Raw genomic sequence first — 14,792 nt, forward strand, 5'->3', positions numbered from 1 at the left:
GGTGGTGGTGGTGGTGGGTTGTTGTTGTTGTTGTAATATGCCAGCAAGCCTTTGGTCTTATGTATGTTTTTTCCTAGGTAGTATCTTGCTTTAACACTAGAATTGGACCCAGTCACTGGCTAACATTCTTTGTTCTTTTTGGTGGTGATGGGGAGGGTTTTATAAATACACGCATTTGTGTATAATTTGTATTTAGTCCCTTAATGTGCTTTTCCTTGGCAACCTTCTTTAAAACATTAAACTTCAGATGGAGTGATCAAATCAAATATTTTTATTGCAGTCAAAGACCCATACAGAGAATATAAAATACATATGTAAAATAGTACAGTGGATAAAATGAAATAAATCTGAGTAAAATAGGACAAAAGGATAAAAGCTGTAGTAGAGGTTTCAAGAAAGAGATTTTGACCGTTTGAGTTGGGCTGCATAAATATAGTTAGCAACAGATCTCGTTTGGGACCTGTTTGAGCCATTCAAGAGACAAAGTAGCAAACACTCAGGAGATTTATTAGGATACTTTTTTGTAATTGGAATAATATGTTTATAATGTTCGTGTGAGTATAATGGGCAAACAAAAAGGACGTGTGAGACGGTTTCCAGATCACCCGCCTTGCAAGGGCAAAAGCGTTGGTCGTACGCTATTCCCTGGTATCTCCCTTCCAATAGTGCTGAGGTTAGACAATTAAATCTAGCCTTAGCAAATGCGTGTCGGTATTTGGGAACTGTTAAGAAATCCAGATATAGGGCGTGGTTCAGAGGGTCAAAGCTCAGCTTGTGGTGCAGGGGTGAGCAGGTTTTAGATGCTGCTGCAATTAAGCTTTGGAAATCTATGTCTTTAAGTCTGTTTCGGATGGTATGTCTGACCATTGTTGGGTCTAGGGAGGATAAGTGTTCTGTAGAGAAGCCTAACCTAGGGAGTTTGGCATGGAAGGTTTTCATCCACGTGGAAAGGAGATGGAGTGATCACTTTTCAAACATAGTTTCTCAGTCTGAATGTTAAGAAGCATCTTTTGGGACTGAATCTATCAATCTCCTCCCCTGCCCTGCTTTGCCATCTGGCATTTGTCATTCAAGTTTCCAACACCACCCACCTTTTTAAAAAAATGCAATACATGCAACACACATCTATTTATGTTCCAGTCATCTAATATCTACCTCATATGCACAAGGTGGCTATAAATACTTACAAATTTATTGCTTTTTGGTTTATGTGAAGTACCATCTCGAGCAGCACCATCAGCCATTCTTCCCACATCTTCCAGAAACCGGTAATCTGAAATTGAAAAGGCCAAAAGAGGCTCTGAATAAAATTAGCTCCCATACCCTTCAGACTTTAGGGATGGTGTGAAAGTAATGGGTTTTAGCATTATATGTTAATGGGAAATGAAGGAGGTATGCACTGGAAATTTGCCTTGTTTGATTGCTGTGCTTTCTTGAGTTTCAAAATGTGCTTTTATTGATTGGTTTTTTATGTGAAACACCTTGGTGTCTCTATTTGAAGGACAAAGGCAGGACAAAAATAATTTTAACAAAAATATATCTCTAAGGTGGACAAAGTTTTTTAGGGGAGCATGGAGACAGAGGACCTGTTCTGCTCTATACCCACCACCGGCTCCATCACAAACTGTATTTCTTGTGCTGTATAACAACTTTGTGTAGCCACGCATATGGTGATGGTGGTTATTCTTAGGCTGCAATCCAAAACAGTGTTACTGAGGAGTAAGCTTCATTGAGTTCACAGCAATTAATTTTAGTTTAGTAGTGCCAACCCTTGTCTACCCACATGCATATAAAAAACACCAACAACATTATATAACATTAGGCATAACTTCCCTCAGTAACACCCTGGGTCTTTAGAATGGACTGAGATTTTCAGAGACTGTCTTACCACTTAGAAGATTTAAGTCATTAAACTCATTTATGGAAACAAATGCTGTCTTTTCTCTGACTCCATTACAACTGTATGCAGTTTTATGTCCTTTCACGCAAGCCAAACTGAAAGCACACAGAAAAAGCAAAGAAAAATTGTCACTCTCTTTTCAGTACACAACCAGAATAAAAGCAATAGATGCCCATCAATTTATATCTACCTGCACGAGTATTTCATACAACGAGGGCATCGATATTTTGCTTCTTCTGCATTACAGATTTCACAACTTAAAGAAAAAAAATTAAAAGAAATATATTTACATTTGAACAACATGTGTGAGCATTTAAACAAACAAAAAGAGAGAGAAATGTCCCTTCAAGCTGTTGAGCAGTAAAAGAAATAGATCTATTGATTAAGAAAAATTATTCAGAACACTTTTGCTGCATACAATTTATTTATTTATTTATTTATTTCGATTTCTATACCGCCCACAGCCAAAGGCTCTCAGGGCGGTGCACAACATAGAGTAAAATACAATAAAATTACAAAGGTCAGTAAAAAGCATACATATTAAACAGTAAAACAGCCTGGTATAAATTGAAAGCTAAAAAATAAATTAAGTTAAAATGCCTGGGAGAATAAAAAGGTTTTAACCTGGCGCCGAAAAGATAAAAGTGTAGGCGCCAGGCGTACCTCATCGGGGAGACTGTTCCATAATTCGGGGGCCACTACTGAAAAGGCCCTGGATCTTGTTACAACCCTCCGAGCCTCTCTGTGGGTCGGGACTCGGAGGAGGGCCTTTGATGTTGAACGTAGTGAGCGGGTAGGTTCATATCGGGAGAGGCGTTCCGCTAGGTATTGTGGTCCCGGGCCGTGTAAGGCTTTATAAGTCAGAACTAGCACTTTGAATTTAGCCCGGAAACAAATAGGTAGCCAGTGCAAACGAGCCAGGACAGGTGTTATATGTGCGGACTGCCTGGTCCTCGTCAACAGTCTAGCAGCTGCGTTTTGCACTAGCTGTAGTTTCCAAACTGTCTTCAAAGGCAGCCCCACGTAGAGCGCATTGCAGTAATCCAATCTAGAGGTTACCAGAGCACGCACGACTGAAGTGAGGTCATCGCTTTCCAGATAGGGGCGTAGCTGGGCTACCAAACTAAGGTGGTACTATGCATTCCGTGCCACCGAGGCCACCTGAGCCTCGAGAGACAGGAATGGATCGAAAAGAACCCCCAAGCTATGAACCTGTTCCTTCAGGGGGAGTGTAACCCCATCCAGAACAGGTTGAACATCCACCATCTGGGCGGAGAAGGCACTCACCAACAGCGTCTCAGTCTTGTCAGGATTGAGCCTCAGTTTATTAGCTCTCATCCAGTCCATTATCGCGGCCAGGCAACGGTTCAGCACATTAACAGCCTCACCTGATGAAGATGAAAAGGAGAAATAGAGTTGCATGTCATCAGCATACTGGTGACAACGCACTCCAAAACTCCTGATGACCGCACCCAGCGGCTTCATGTAGATGTTAAAAAGCATAGGGGCCAGAACCGATCCCTGCGGGACTCCACAATGGAGAGTCCAGGGTATCGAACAATGCTCCCCAAGCCCTACCTTCTGGAGGCGGTCCACCAAGTAGGAGCGGAGCCACTGCCAAGCAGTACCTCCAACTCCCAACTCCGTGAGTCTCCCCAGAAGGATACCATGGTCGATGGTATCAAAAGCAGCTGAGAGATCAAGGAGAATCAACAGAGTTACACTCCCCCTGTCCCTCTCCCGACATAGGTCATCATACAGGGCGACCAAGGCTGTTTCGGTGCCAAAACCGGGCCTAAAACCGGATTGAAATGGATCTAGATAATCGGTTTCATCCAAGAGCACCTGGAGCTGGCTGGCCACCACACGATCTAAGACCTTGCCCAGGAATGGAACATTCGCTACCGGTCTATAGTTGTTCAAATTATCTGGATCCAGGGAAGGTTTCTTCAGGAGTGGTCTCACTACCGCCTCTTTCAAACAACTAGGGACCACTCCCTCTCTCAAGGAGGTATTTATCACTTCCCTGGCCCAGCCGGCTGTTCCAGTCCTGCCAGCTTTCACTAGCCAAGAGGGGCAAGGATCCAGTACAGAAGTGGTTGCATGCACCAGTCCAAGCACCTTGTCAACGTCCTCGAGCTGTACCAACTGAAACTCATCCAATAAATGAGGACAAGACCGTGCTCCGGATACCTCATTAGGTTCAACTGCCATAATATTGGAGTTTAAGTCCCGGCGGATGCATGAGATTTTGTCTTGGAAGTGCCCAGCGAACTCGTTACAGCGGGTTTCCGAAGATTCTATAATATCCTGAGGACTAAAGCCCTCGGACAATTTTAAAAAGCTCCGCTGGACGGTTGAGGGATGATTTAATGGTGGCAGCGAAGTGTCGCTTTTTCGCTGCCCTCACCGCTTCTGTATACAACTTAGTGGAGGCACTTACCAAGGCATAATTGCATCCGTCAGGAGTACGCCTCCATCTGCACTCGAGCCTTCTCCTCTCTTGCTTCATCGCTCTCAGTTCCAGGGTATACCATGGGGCTGCATGAGCTCTGCATGGGATAGGGCGCGCAGGAGCGATCGTGTCCACAGCCCGGGTCATTTCCGCATTCCACAGTGCGACCAAGGCTTCGACAGGACCGCCTGTCTTATCAGCCGGAAAATCCCCCAGAGCCCTTTGAAAACCCTGAGGATCCATTAGTCTCCGAGGTCGGACCAACTTAATAGGTCCCCCACCCTTGCGGAGGGAAAGGGTGGCTGTAAGTCTAAACTTCAGCAAGCGGTGATCTGTCCATGACAATGGGGTCGATGAAAAACTCCCCACCTCCAGATCACCATCTCCGTGTCCAGTAGCAAAGATCAAATCAAGAGTATGTCCCGACACATGCGTTGGGCCAGTAGCAAATTGAGACAGCCCCATGGTTGCCATGAAGTCCTGAGCCGCCCCAGATAAAGCAGCCTCGGCATGGATGTTGAAGTCCCCCAGTACCAATAGTCTGGGGGACCAACAAAACCTCCGAGACTACCTCTGTCAGCTCAGTTAGGGAAGCTGTTGGGCAGCAGGGTGGTCGGTACACCAACAAGATTCCCAGTCTGTCTCCTTGACCCAGCACAAGGTGGAGGCACTCCAAGCCAGTCGTTACCTGGACAGGGTGCTTGATGAGCGAGAGAGAACTCCTATAGGCCACAGCAACTCCACCTCCCCAACCCTCGGATCTACCACAGTGTTGAACCATATACCCAGGTGGGCAAAGCTGGGAAAGAGTAACTCCTCCCTGATCACCCACCCAGGTCTCAGTTATACATGCCAGGTCGGCACCCTCATCAACAATTAAATCGTGGACGAGGGAGATTTTATTATGTACCGACCTGGCGTTTAGGAGCAACACTTGGAGATCCAAGAGCTGGCTGATAGGACAACCAACAGTCCTGCGGATGTGAGGAGGACCGGAACAAGGTACAGACACAACTTGTCTGGGACGAGTTCCCCTTATCTGGCATGTTCTCCTCACAACACCATACCTCCCATTACCCGTCACTACATTAATTGGGGCCCCCGAAAGTCCCCCTGCTCGGAGCGAAGTCCTCTCTCCCAGGCACATAGTAAAATACACATAAATTCACACTCACGTACTCATACACTCACTCAGTCTCATTCACACAAAACACAATCCACAAATTAACTACACAAAGATTCAAACTAATACATTCAAATAAAGACTCAAACTCCTTCACACTAACACACTAAACACAGTCCACAATTAAACAATAACAACAGGCGTTTAAACATTCAGCACTCAATCAGATGGGACTGCAGCGGCCGACTTGGCCCAGATAGTGGGTCTCCCAAGCAGGCAATGGGTCTCCCAAGCCCCCTCAGCCAGCCGGCTTATATATCCCTCCAAAGAAGGGACAGATGGAACAGTATCAGGCACAGCTGGCTGAGTACCTGGGGCCTGGTCCTGCAAGGTGCCCACGTGCAGAGCAGGAGCCCAAGAAGGAGAGAGCAGAGATGTTGGCCAAGCAGCAGCAGCAGCACAACCAGGCAGATGGCTCTCCCTCCCTGGGTGGTGATGGTCCTCTTCCCCTTGCAGGCACAAATAGTATTAAAGAACCTATCTTCCATTAGTGGCCTAGGATATCTTCCAAGACCTCTTTCCATATAATGATTAAGTGGTATCAATGCATATCCAGCAAAAGGCTCCGAGATACCAAAACAGGTAAACTGAGTGGCTCAGAGTCTTCAGCCAGAAATAACAAAAAAGGGAACTAATGCCCCTCTAATTAGCTGCCACAATTTTTAAAAGGTTGGACATATTTCTCTACCACCAAACTTGGAGTGACCTTGTACTTGTCCTCCTTTTCATTAGTGTATGATCTTCCTGTCCTATGATGGCCTTAATGTATTAATAGCAAAGTCATTTTAATAGAATAATCCCTATTTTAGTGAAAAATGTCTGATCAGAGCATTGTGTGTTTGTGCTCCCAAATGAATCTATAGCTTTTTACATACTCATCATGCCTATTCTCCATACAGTTCTTTACATAAGCATCAGAGTATCATTTACATGCAGTCATCTCAAGTTCAGGTTCAATTGCTGTACATCTTTTCCTTGTAGAAACTCCAAATGTCATAGCGTTTTCTGTTTTAGCATTTTTAGAAGTGAAGTTTGAAGCCTAGGACAAACTGATCCAGAATATGGGAATCAATTTACAAATCAGCCAAAAGGCAACAGAGAACCAATAGCTCTGGGACTTGAGGCTGCCATCTTTTTCCCTGTCAGGGCTCCTATGCCCTCAACAGCTAAATGCTTACAAGTCAAGTCTAGTTACTGCTGCAAACACAGTGAAGGCAAACACACCAGGACCACATATTAATTTGACATATTAGTAAGAATAACTGGCACCTGTTTTTGACTCAAAAAATCTGCAAAATAATAATACAGAATAAAATTAACATTCCCAGCACAAATATGGAGGTGGGGAGCGGCAGAGGGGAGACACTACAATTTTATGGTGCAAAATGGCTTGTTTTTACACAGCCAAGATTCAGCAGTTATTACCCAGGGCTATCATCTTGCAACAACAATTGTGATGGAATTCCAGAAAATGCTTAGCTATACCAAACTACTAACTGCTAACTACTCTGAGTCATTTACAAGTCAGAGCACCACTTTATAGTGCTATAAGCTCCATCCATACTGGTACTCTTGAAGTACAAATCCTGATATTGTTTACATGATTATCCCTCTTAGGATTCCCCCTCCCCCCAAAAAATACTGTTTGTAGTTCGGTAAACCTTTGGGTTCCCCCAAGCCTGCTGATACTTCTATTGTGCATGAATTGTGCTGTTTGGGCTACATAGGAACACAGAAAACTGCCTTATACTGAGTCAGACCATTGCTCCATCTAGCTCAATATTGTCTGCACTGACTGGCAGTGGCTCTCCAGGGTTTCAGGCAGGAGTCTCTCCCAGCCTTACCTGGAAATGCGCAGATTGAACTTGGGGTCTTCTGCCTGCAAGGCAGATGCTCTACCACTGAGCTACAGCCCTTCCCTCTAAGGATTAGCACTCAGAGAATGCTATTCGTTTACACAGGATGAGGATGAAATGAATTTATGTTCAGAGATGGGCCCCCTCCTCTGTGCAGCACCAGTGCTGCCTGCAACAGCACCTCCTCCTTCCCACTGCTGCCTAGAGTCAGAGGGTGGCCAATGGCTGCTGCTCCTTGTACTGCTGTTGCTGCTCCCTTACCTGCCTTCTGGCTCTGGACAGTGCTGGGGATTAGGTGCAATAATCACCACTACCCAGACAGCAGGCACACGATTGGTGACTTCTCCTTGCTACTGCCACTGGCCTGGACAGGCGAGTAGTGACTGTAGCAAACAGCAGCCACCTATGTTCAATCACCTGCCCTCTCCTGCAGGCAGCGGTAAAGATTGGGCTGCCAAGTGCAATCCCGAACGCTGATACTTATAGTTTAGTTTTAGTTTATAGTTTATTTATATACCACTTTTTGGCCAAAAGGCCCCCAAAGTGGTGAACAACATATTAAAACAGATTACAAAAAGAAATTACATAAGAAATAACCAGTAAAAAATATACAGTAAAAATACAATGCAACAAGAACGATGCAAACAGAAAACAATGCAACAAGATCAAAGTAAAAAAATTGCAACAAAAACAGTATTTTCTTTGTTTTCAAATGATACACACAATGGGGTATTTGCTTTACTGACAATACAGCCGCAGGTTTTTTATGTGCTTAACATAAAATTATTTTTGTAAACTCATAAAAGGACACTTATTAGCAAATTACACAGACCTGCAGTAATGGGATGAAATCCTCTTGTTCCAAATAGTTACAGTTTGGTTTTGCTAAAAGGCAAATGAATTTTGTAGGACCATCACTGCTCGCTTATTTGCCTTCTTACTCAGGGCAGTGGCAAGGATTGGGTCCACTGAGCAAGTGATTACCAACCCCTTTGCAAGCCGCAGTAGCTGCTGGTCACCCTCCAACCTTGGGAGATGGTGGAGAAAAGAAGGTGGTGGTGTCACCATGTGGGACAAAGAAAGACAGCCCAGGAGCTCAACCCTCTCATTGGCACTCGCTTCACACTGCCAGCAGTGGTGGGGCCACTGCTCCTCCTCCTCCACAGCAGCAGCTGGTTAGGAGTGAGTTCCAGTTGGTCCTTGCAAGACACGGAGGCCTCAGTTGCTCCCTAAGGGTGCTAGCGCTGCATGCCAACAAATGGTTTTACAGGCTGGTTATCAATCCTGAACAGGCTGAAAACAGGATTAAAAATGTGTTTAGGAGGCAAACAATGTATGGATGAATTCTCAAGCTCACACACTGATTCCTCCTTAATGCCTTTTAACAATCCTGATCTGCTTACAGCAGCAAAGGAGTGGATTAATCCATGCCAACCAGTGGGAGTACAGAGCCAAAGTGTGTTAGTCCTAGAGAATTGGGCACATGCTTCTTTGTCCCCAGCTTGCCTCCATGATCTTAACACATTTCATAGGCCTAACTGTCCATTGCAATCTCAATTCGTTAAAATCTAAAGAGGGCTGAAGACCATTTCCGTGCTCAGAAATATTTTTCATTTACAGCTTTTAAAACAAGGTTTCTTATACAGGCAGTTTAAGAAAGAGTTCTGCATAACCTGAAAGTTTACATACTGAATTTGAACATTATGTCACACATTATTGTATGTGAAGTGTGTTAAGACATCATTTCACCCAACACAGCTGCCTGATTTTGATCTTAGGTATGTAACATGTATTACATTACTACCCAGCCTGCATCTGTATTGGAGCTGTTTTTAATTGCTTTTATATATGGAATTGTTTTTAACTGTTTTCATTGTTAATTTCTAAAGATGTTTTTATGTTTTTTCCCCACGATGTGTTTGCTGCCCTGGGGTCCTTTGTGAGGAAGGACAGGATATAACTTTAATAAATAATAAAAATATAGGGTAAAATAAACATTCCAGATTAAGAAAGTCATAGACTATCTTGTATCCCTTTTACAACCAGTTGCCCTGTACCTACCAAGATAATTTAGCCCCACATTCTCTTCCACTGAAGAAGGGCTTCTAGGACGTTGACCCTCCTCCGTGCAAGAACATCAGCAACACATTTTTCTCCCTTTTGTCTTTTTGATTTCAAATCATTGTGTCACAGCCAATCTGGGATGGAACGACACCTAAGTGAGGTATGTACCAAACCGAAAGCCCACACAGCGGTTGACAGGGGATCAAACTCCAGGTGAGTTGACAATCATCATCTTATCTCAGCCAACACCACCACAGAGAGTTCCTGTGAGGATGCGTGTGTGCGCGTTGTGTGGAGGAATTATTCACACCACCTTAAACCTTAAACTCCTTGGATGAGGTGGAGTGTAACATGCAAATAAATAATGCCAATTTAACTCAAAATACCCACTAATACAGCTTAGAACGAGAAGGGGGCACCTTAATTTCTCAGCTCGCGCTCCAGGCACATCCCCCTTAGTTAGTACCGACCACGTGGAGCCCTGACCACGAGGGATACTCGTACCCCACATTGCCTCAGGGTCTCCCCGCCCCTTCGCCCTCGTGACTTGAGGCTGAGCGACTCTCATTCCCCCACCCCTAAAGAAAAGCCATTACGTCGAGGCAAAAGCGGAGCAGGCTCGCCTACGGGGGGGGGGGGAAGAGCCCTCCCGGGCCGAGGTCGTCCTGGGAGGAAGAGAAGCCCCTACCTTCGCAGCGACATCTTCCGCTTAACGTTCTCGACGGCCTGCTCGGTGCTCTCGCCAGCTGCGCTCGCCATGCTCAGCGCCGGCCTGCGCGCCGTGCCCTTCCTTCAAGCCTAGACGGGCGCTTGGGCTTGGCAGAGAACTAGAAGCGTGGAAACGAGAGGCCGCCCTCTGGCGGGAACTCGAAGCAAAGAGGCTCTAGATTCCAGGAGGATGGATGGGCAAGTCGCTTCCTTGTCGCAGTACAACTCCCGCCGCTGTAGAAGAGGAGGTAGCGACCGGCTTGGGTGGTGGTCGGGTTTTACTTATCTCAGGAGCGGAAAGCGCCAGTATCACAGAAAAGGGGTGGTCTGGTCACGTCCTTGAAGAGGAAGACTAAGGTTGTAGTCCTATATACGTTTATCTGGAAGTAAGGCGTGCTGGACCTAACGGACTTGCTGCTTCTGAGCAGACACGTGTGGGACTCCTTGGGATGCGTTGACTCTGCAGCAACTCTGAGGCTTTCTCCTCGTTAAGGGAACATAAGCCTGCAGCGGAAGGAAGGTGCCTCCCACCGAGATCTCTCTGTATGGGTTTTCATGCTAACTGTATATTTTGCAAACACTAACCTTCCCATAGAATAACTGGCACGGATTGACCCTTTTAAAATATTAAAATAGCCATTTGCCCCCCCCTTGACAATTTCCTTCTCTATTCCTGTTTGTATGCAGTGTGTACAATGTAACTTCCCAACTGAGGATCACTTGTCATATATCTGAAATGGATTCCACCCCATGAACGCCACAGTAAATCTGTAGACTTAACTGAATATTAGTGTAACATTTGCAAGTGAACTCCAAACACCGTGTAGAAGGAACAAACTTTATTGAACAGTGCAGAACAAAGAGCTCCACTTTTGTTTTCCTCTGGTCCCACCCCCAACTGATTCCCCATACAACTTCTTCTAATTCACTTGAGTCCCTACTCACATTACATCTCCCTTTTTATTTTTAAGAAAAAGATAGAAACTACTGTTTATATCGAATTGGTTTTCTGATTACTCTGCCTCTTGATGTAGTAACAGGTAACTCAGAGTCCAAAATCTTTTCTGGTATATCACGTGGCACTTTGTGCGACAGCTGTTCCACTTTTGTGTCTTGAGACTCTGACAGGTCTACCTCTGATGGAGGTGCAGTTGCAGTCTCAGTAGTCTCATCCATTTTTTGTTCACAACTTGGAGTGCTTTGAAGATCTCTTCTGTTCCTTCCGTAGACAGCTAAATCATCAGTCTGAACCAAATATGATCTTGGAGTCATGTTTTGTCCAGTCACTCTCGCTGGTTTCCACACTCCATCTTGCCGAACATTAACAGAATCACCAACCTGCAAAGGTGGTAAAGGCTTTGAACCGTTGTCAAAGTAAAGCTTCTGTTTTTCTTGTCTTCTCTTCAGATGTGTCTGTATGTCACCTTTTACCTGCTGAGGTAGTAACAACGGTGCTGAGGTAGGCAACCTGGTTCTTAAACGTCTCCCTATTAAAAGTTGTGCAGGTGAGGCTGTATCTACTGTAGGCGTATTTCTGTAATCCAGTAAACTAAGATAAGGATCTGTGTTATTCAGACTAGATTTCTTAAGAATCCTCTTTACTGTTTGGATCGCCCTTTCTGCCATTCCATTTGATTGAGGAAATAGTGGACTGGATGTTGTGTGAACAAAGTCCCAATCTTTGGCAAACATTTTAAAGTCTCTAGAGCAAAATTGAGGGCCATTATCACTGACAAACTCTTCAGGTATACCATATCTTGCAAATATAGATTTGCAGTGTAAAATTACTGATCTCCTTGTAGTGTCTTCAAGTAAACATATTTCCACATATTTTGAATAATAATCAACCAAAAGTAGATAGTCCTTTCTTTGAAATTCAAACAAGTCCATTCCTAGCTTCTGTTAGCTTACTGGTAATTTCTTCTACAGTAGGCAATTGAAAATGTTCTCTTGAAATTGCTCTGTTCATATCTCTTGGATCTAAACATATTCTTATCTGGTCCCGGCCAGGCTTGTCTACAACCACAATTGAATTCACCCACTCTGTAGGTTCTTCTACCTTAACTATGACTTTTAATTGCTCCATATGAGTCAGTTCCATTTGGACTTTATCCCTTAGTGCCACTGGAACCTTCCGAGGTGCATGAATTACAGCTGGAACCTGTGGGTTGGTTTTGATGGCATATTTCTCTGGTAAGCAACCTAAGCCTTCAAATACATCTTTGTATTCAACTGCAACATCCCATTGATCTACTGGAGCTCTTTTCATTGAATTAACTCTTTGCACCAAATTAAATTAATCACAGCCCGGAGACCGAGTACATACTATGTGAAATTCCAACTCAGCTCTTTGATCTTTATATTTGTAATCCAGGTTACATTTACCAGACACATGCAGTCTTTCTCAAGAGTAGGTTATTAATCTGGTATTTGAATGCTGAAGTGGTTCAGCTTGCAAGGCTTTGTAATGAGAGAATCACGCAGCTCCCCAAATTCACAGGTCTGAGCCAAAAGCTTCAACTCAGTCACATATTGGTCTATACTTTCTCCTTCACTCTGTATTCTAGTGAAGAACCTGTGCCTTTCTTTTTTTTTATATATAATTTTTATTCAAATTTTTCCAAAAACAAACAAAACAAAGTCAAAAAAACATAACAATACAACAACAAAAAATGAAAATAAAATAGTTGACTTCCGATTTGTCACAGATCAGCTATAAGTATATAATATACATCAAACCTGTCCCTTAATATATACATACAGAATCCCTTTTCTCCATAGGCTGTCTTAATTAATTGTCAAATCCCAGTATCATCATTTTATTTTGATCTTTCAACAAAAAGTCCAAGAGAGGCTTCCATTCCTTAAGAAATGTATCCGTCGATTTTTCTCTAAGTAAACATGTCAATTTATCCATTTCTACTAAGTCCATTAATTTCAATAGCCATTCTTCCAATAAAAAAAATTCTGGTTTTGACTGAATATTTATCTTTAGAATTTTTTGCATCTTCCTACCTATCTGTGCCCAAAATGATTTTGCCTTTTTACATAACCACCACATATGATAAAATGATCCTGCGCCTTTCATAAGTAACATTTCTTCTGGGCACACAATATGCTTCAAATTTATTCATCAAAACTTGAATTTTATTACAATAAAATTTGTACTAGAAAATCCTTTGGAAGGAATTAATGTACTGATGGACAAATTAAAAGAATTTGGACCGTTAGCAGGATTTAAGATTAACAATCAAAAAACAAAGATGTTGGTGAAAAATTTAACTTTAAGGGAACAGAAAGAGTTAATGGACAAGACAGATTTTACAATAGAGAAAAAGTTGAAATATTTAGGTATCATTATGACAAATAAAAATTCAAAGTTGTTTCATAATAATTATGAAAAATTATGGACAGAGATTAAGAAAGACTTGCTAAGATGGGATAAACTACAACTGTCATTAATGGGTAGAATATCTGTGATAAAAATGAATGTATTACCGAGAATGATGTTTTTGTTTCAAACAATACCTGTAATATCCTCTGATTTACCTTTTAAACAATGGCAAAAAGATATCTCTAAATTTGTATGGCAAGGAAAAAAACCAAGAGTTAAATTTAAACTACTACAAGATGCCAAAGAAAGAGGAGGACTGGGATTACCAAATCTGAGACTTTATTTTGCTACCTGATGTCTAGTCTGGATAAAGGAATGGATCTTATTGAGGAATAAAAGACTATTGGATTTGGAGGGCCATAATTTGAAGTGCGGATGGCATGGATATCTATGGTATGACAAAGTAAAAGTAAATGTAGACTTTAACAATCATTTTATAAGACGTCCTCTGTTGAAAATATGGAATAGATATAAATCAAGGTTTTATTCGAAAATACCATTATGTGTCTCAAGCCAAGAAGCGTTTTATAGAAGAGAAATGGCTGGAAAAGAGAAATGGTTAACTTATCAAGAACTATTAGAAAATGTACATGGAGAATATATAATGAAAGAGAGAGAACAACTGACAAAGGAAGGATATAGTTTTCAATGGTTTGCCTATTTACAATTGTTAGAAAGATATAAAATGGACAAGAAAATGTATGGGTTTGAAATAAGTAAATCTGATTTTGAAATAGGATTGTGTACAAATGATGAAAATATAATTGCGAAAATGTATAAACTCTTACTGAAAATGGATATGGAGGAAGAACAAGTTAAAGAGTGTATGGTAAAGTGGGCAAAAAATTTTGGTTATAACATACAAATGGATCAGTGGGAAAATATGTGGAAAAAAGGCTTGAGATTTACACTATGCTATAATCTTAAAGAAAATTTCTATAAAATGATGTACCGTTGGTACATGACTCCAGAAAAGTTGTCAAAAATGTATAGTAATGTTTCTAATGTTTGTTGGAAATGTAAACAACAAGAAGGATCATTTTATCATATGTGGTGGCTGTGTAAAAAGGCAAAATCATTTTGGGCACAGATAGGTAGGAAGATGCAAAAAATTCTAAAGATAAATATTCAGTCAAAACCAGAATTTTTTTTATTGGGTTTTATGGATAAACAAATAGAAAAGAAATATGGAAGAATAATATTATATATGATTACGGCAGCAAGATTATTAT

The 14,792-nt window shown here is 42.4% G+C and overlaps 1 protein-coding gene across 3 annotated transcripts in view; it reads right to left on the reverse strand.

Moving 5' to 3' along the window:
- Positions 1-10,620, reverse strand: part of ZNHIT6 (zinc finger HIT-type containing 6) — a 73,433-nt gene extending 62,813 nt beyond the window's left edge. For 2 of the 3 annotated variants that reach the window (XM_061633543.1, XM_061633545.1), the window contains exons 1-4: positions 9,878-9,984; positions 2,091-2,156; positions 1,889-1,995; positions 1,188-1,273 (exon numbers count right to left, since the gene is read on the reverse strand). In XM_061633543.1, coding sequence (XP_061489527.1) covers positions 1,188-1,273; positions 1,889-1,995; positions 2,091-2,156; positions 9,878-9,969 — 351 coding nt within the window. In that variant the 5' untranslated portion in view covers positions 9,970-9,984. Of the gene's footprint in view, positions 1-1,187; positions 1,274-1,888; positions 1,996-2,090; positions 2,157-9,877; positions 9,985-10,146 lie in introns of those variants that run through there. The other variant, XM_061633544.1, reaches the window with a different exon arrangement.
- Positions 10,621-14,792: the final 4,172 nt, after the last annotated feature.

Source organism: Rhineura floridana, chromosome 6 (assembly GCF_030035675.1).
Source record: "Rhineura floridana isolate rRhiFlo1 chromosome 6, rRhiFlo1.hap2, whole genome shotgun sequence".
Lineage (NCBI taxonomy): Eukaryota > Metazoa > Chordata > Lepidosauria > Squamata > Rhineuridae > Rhineura > Rhineura floridana.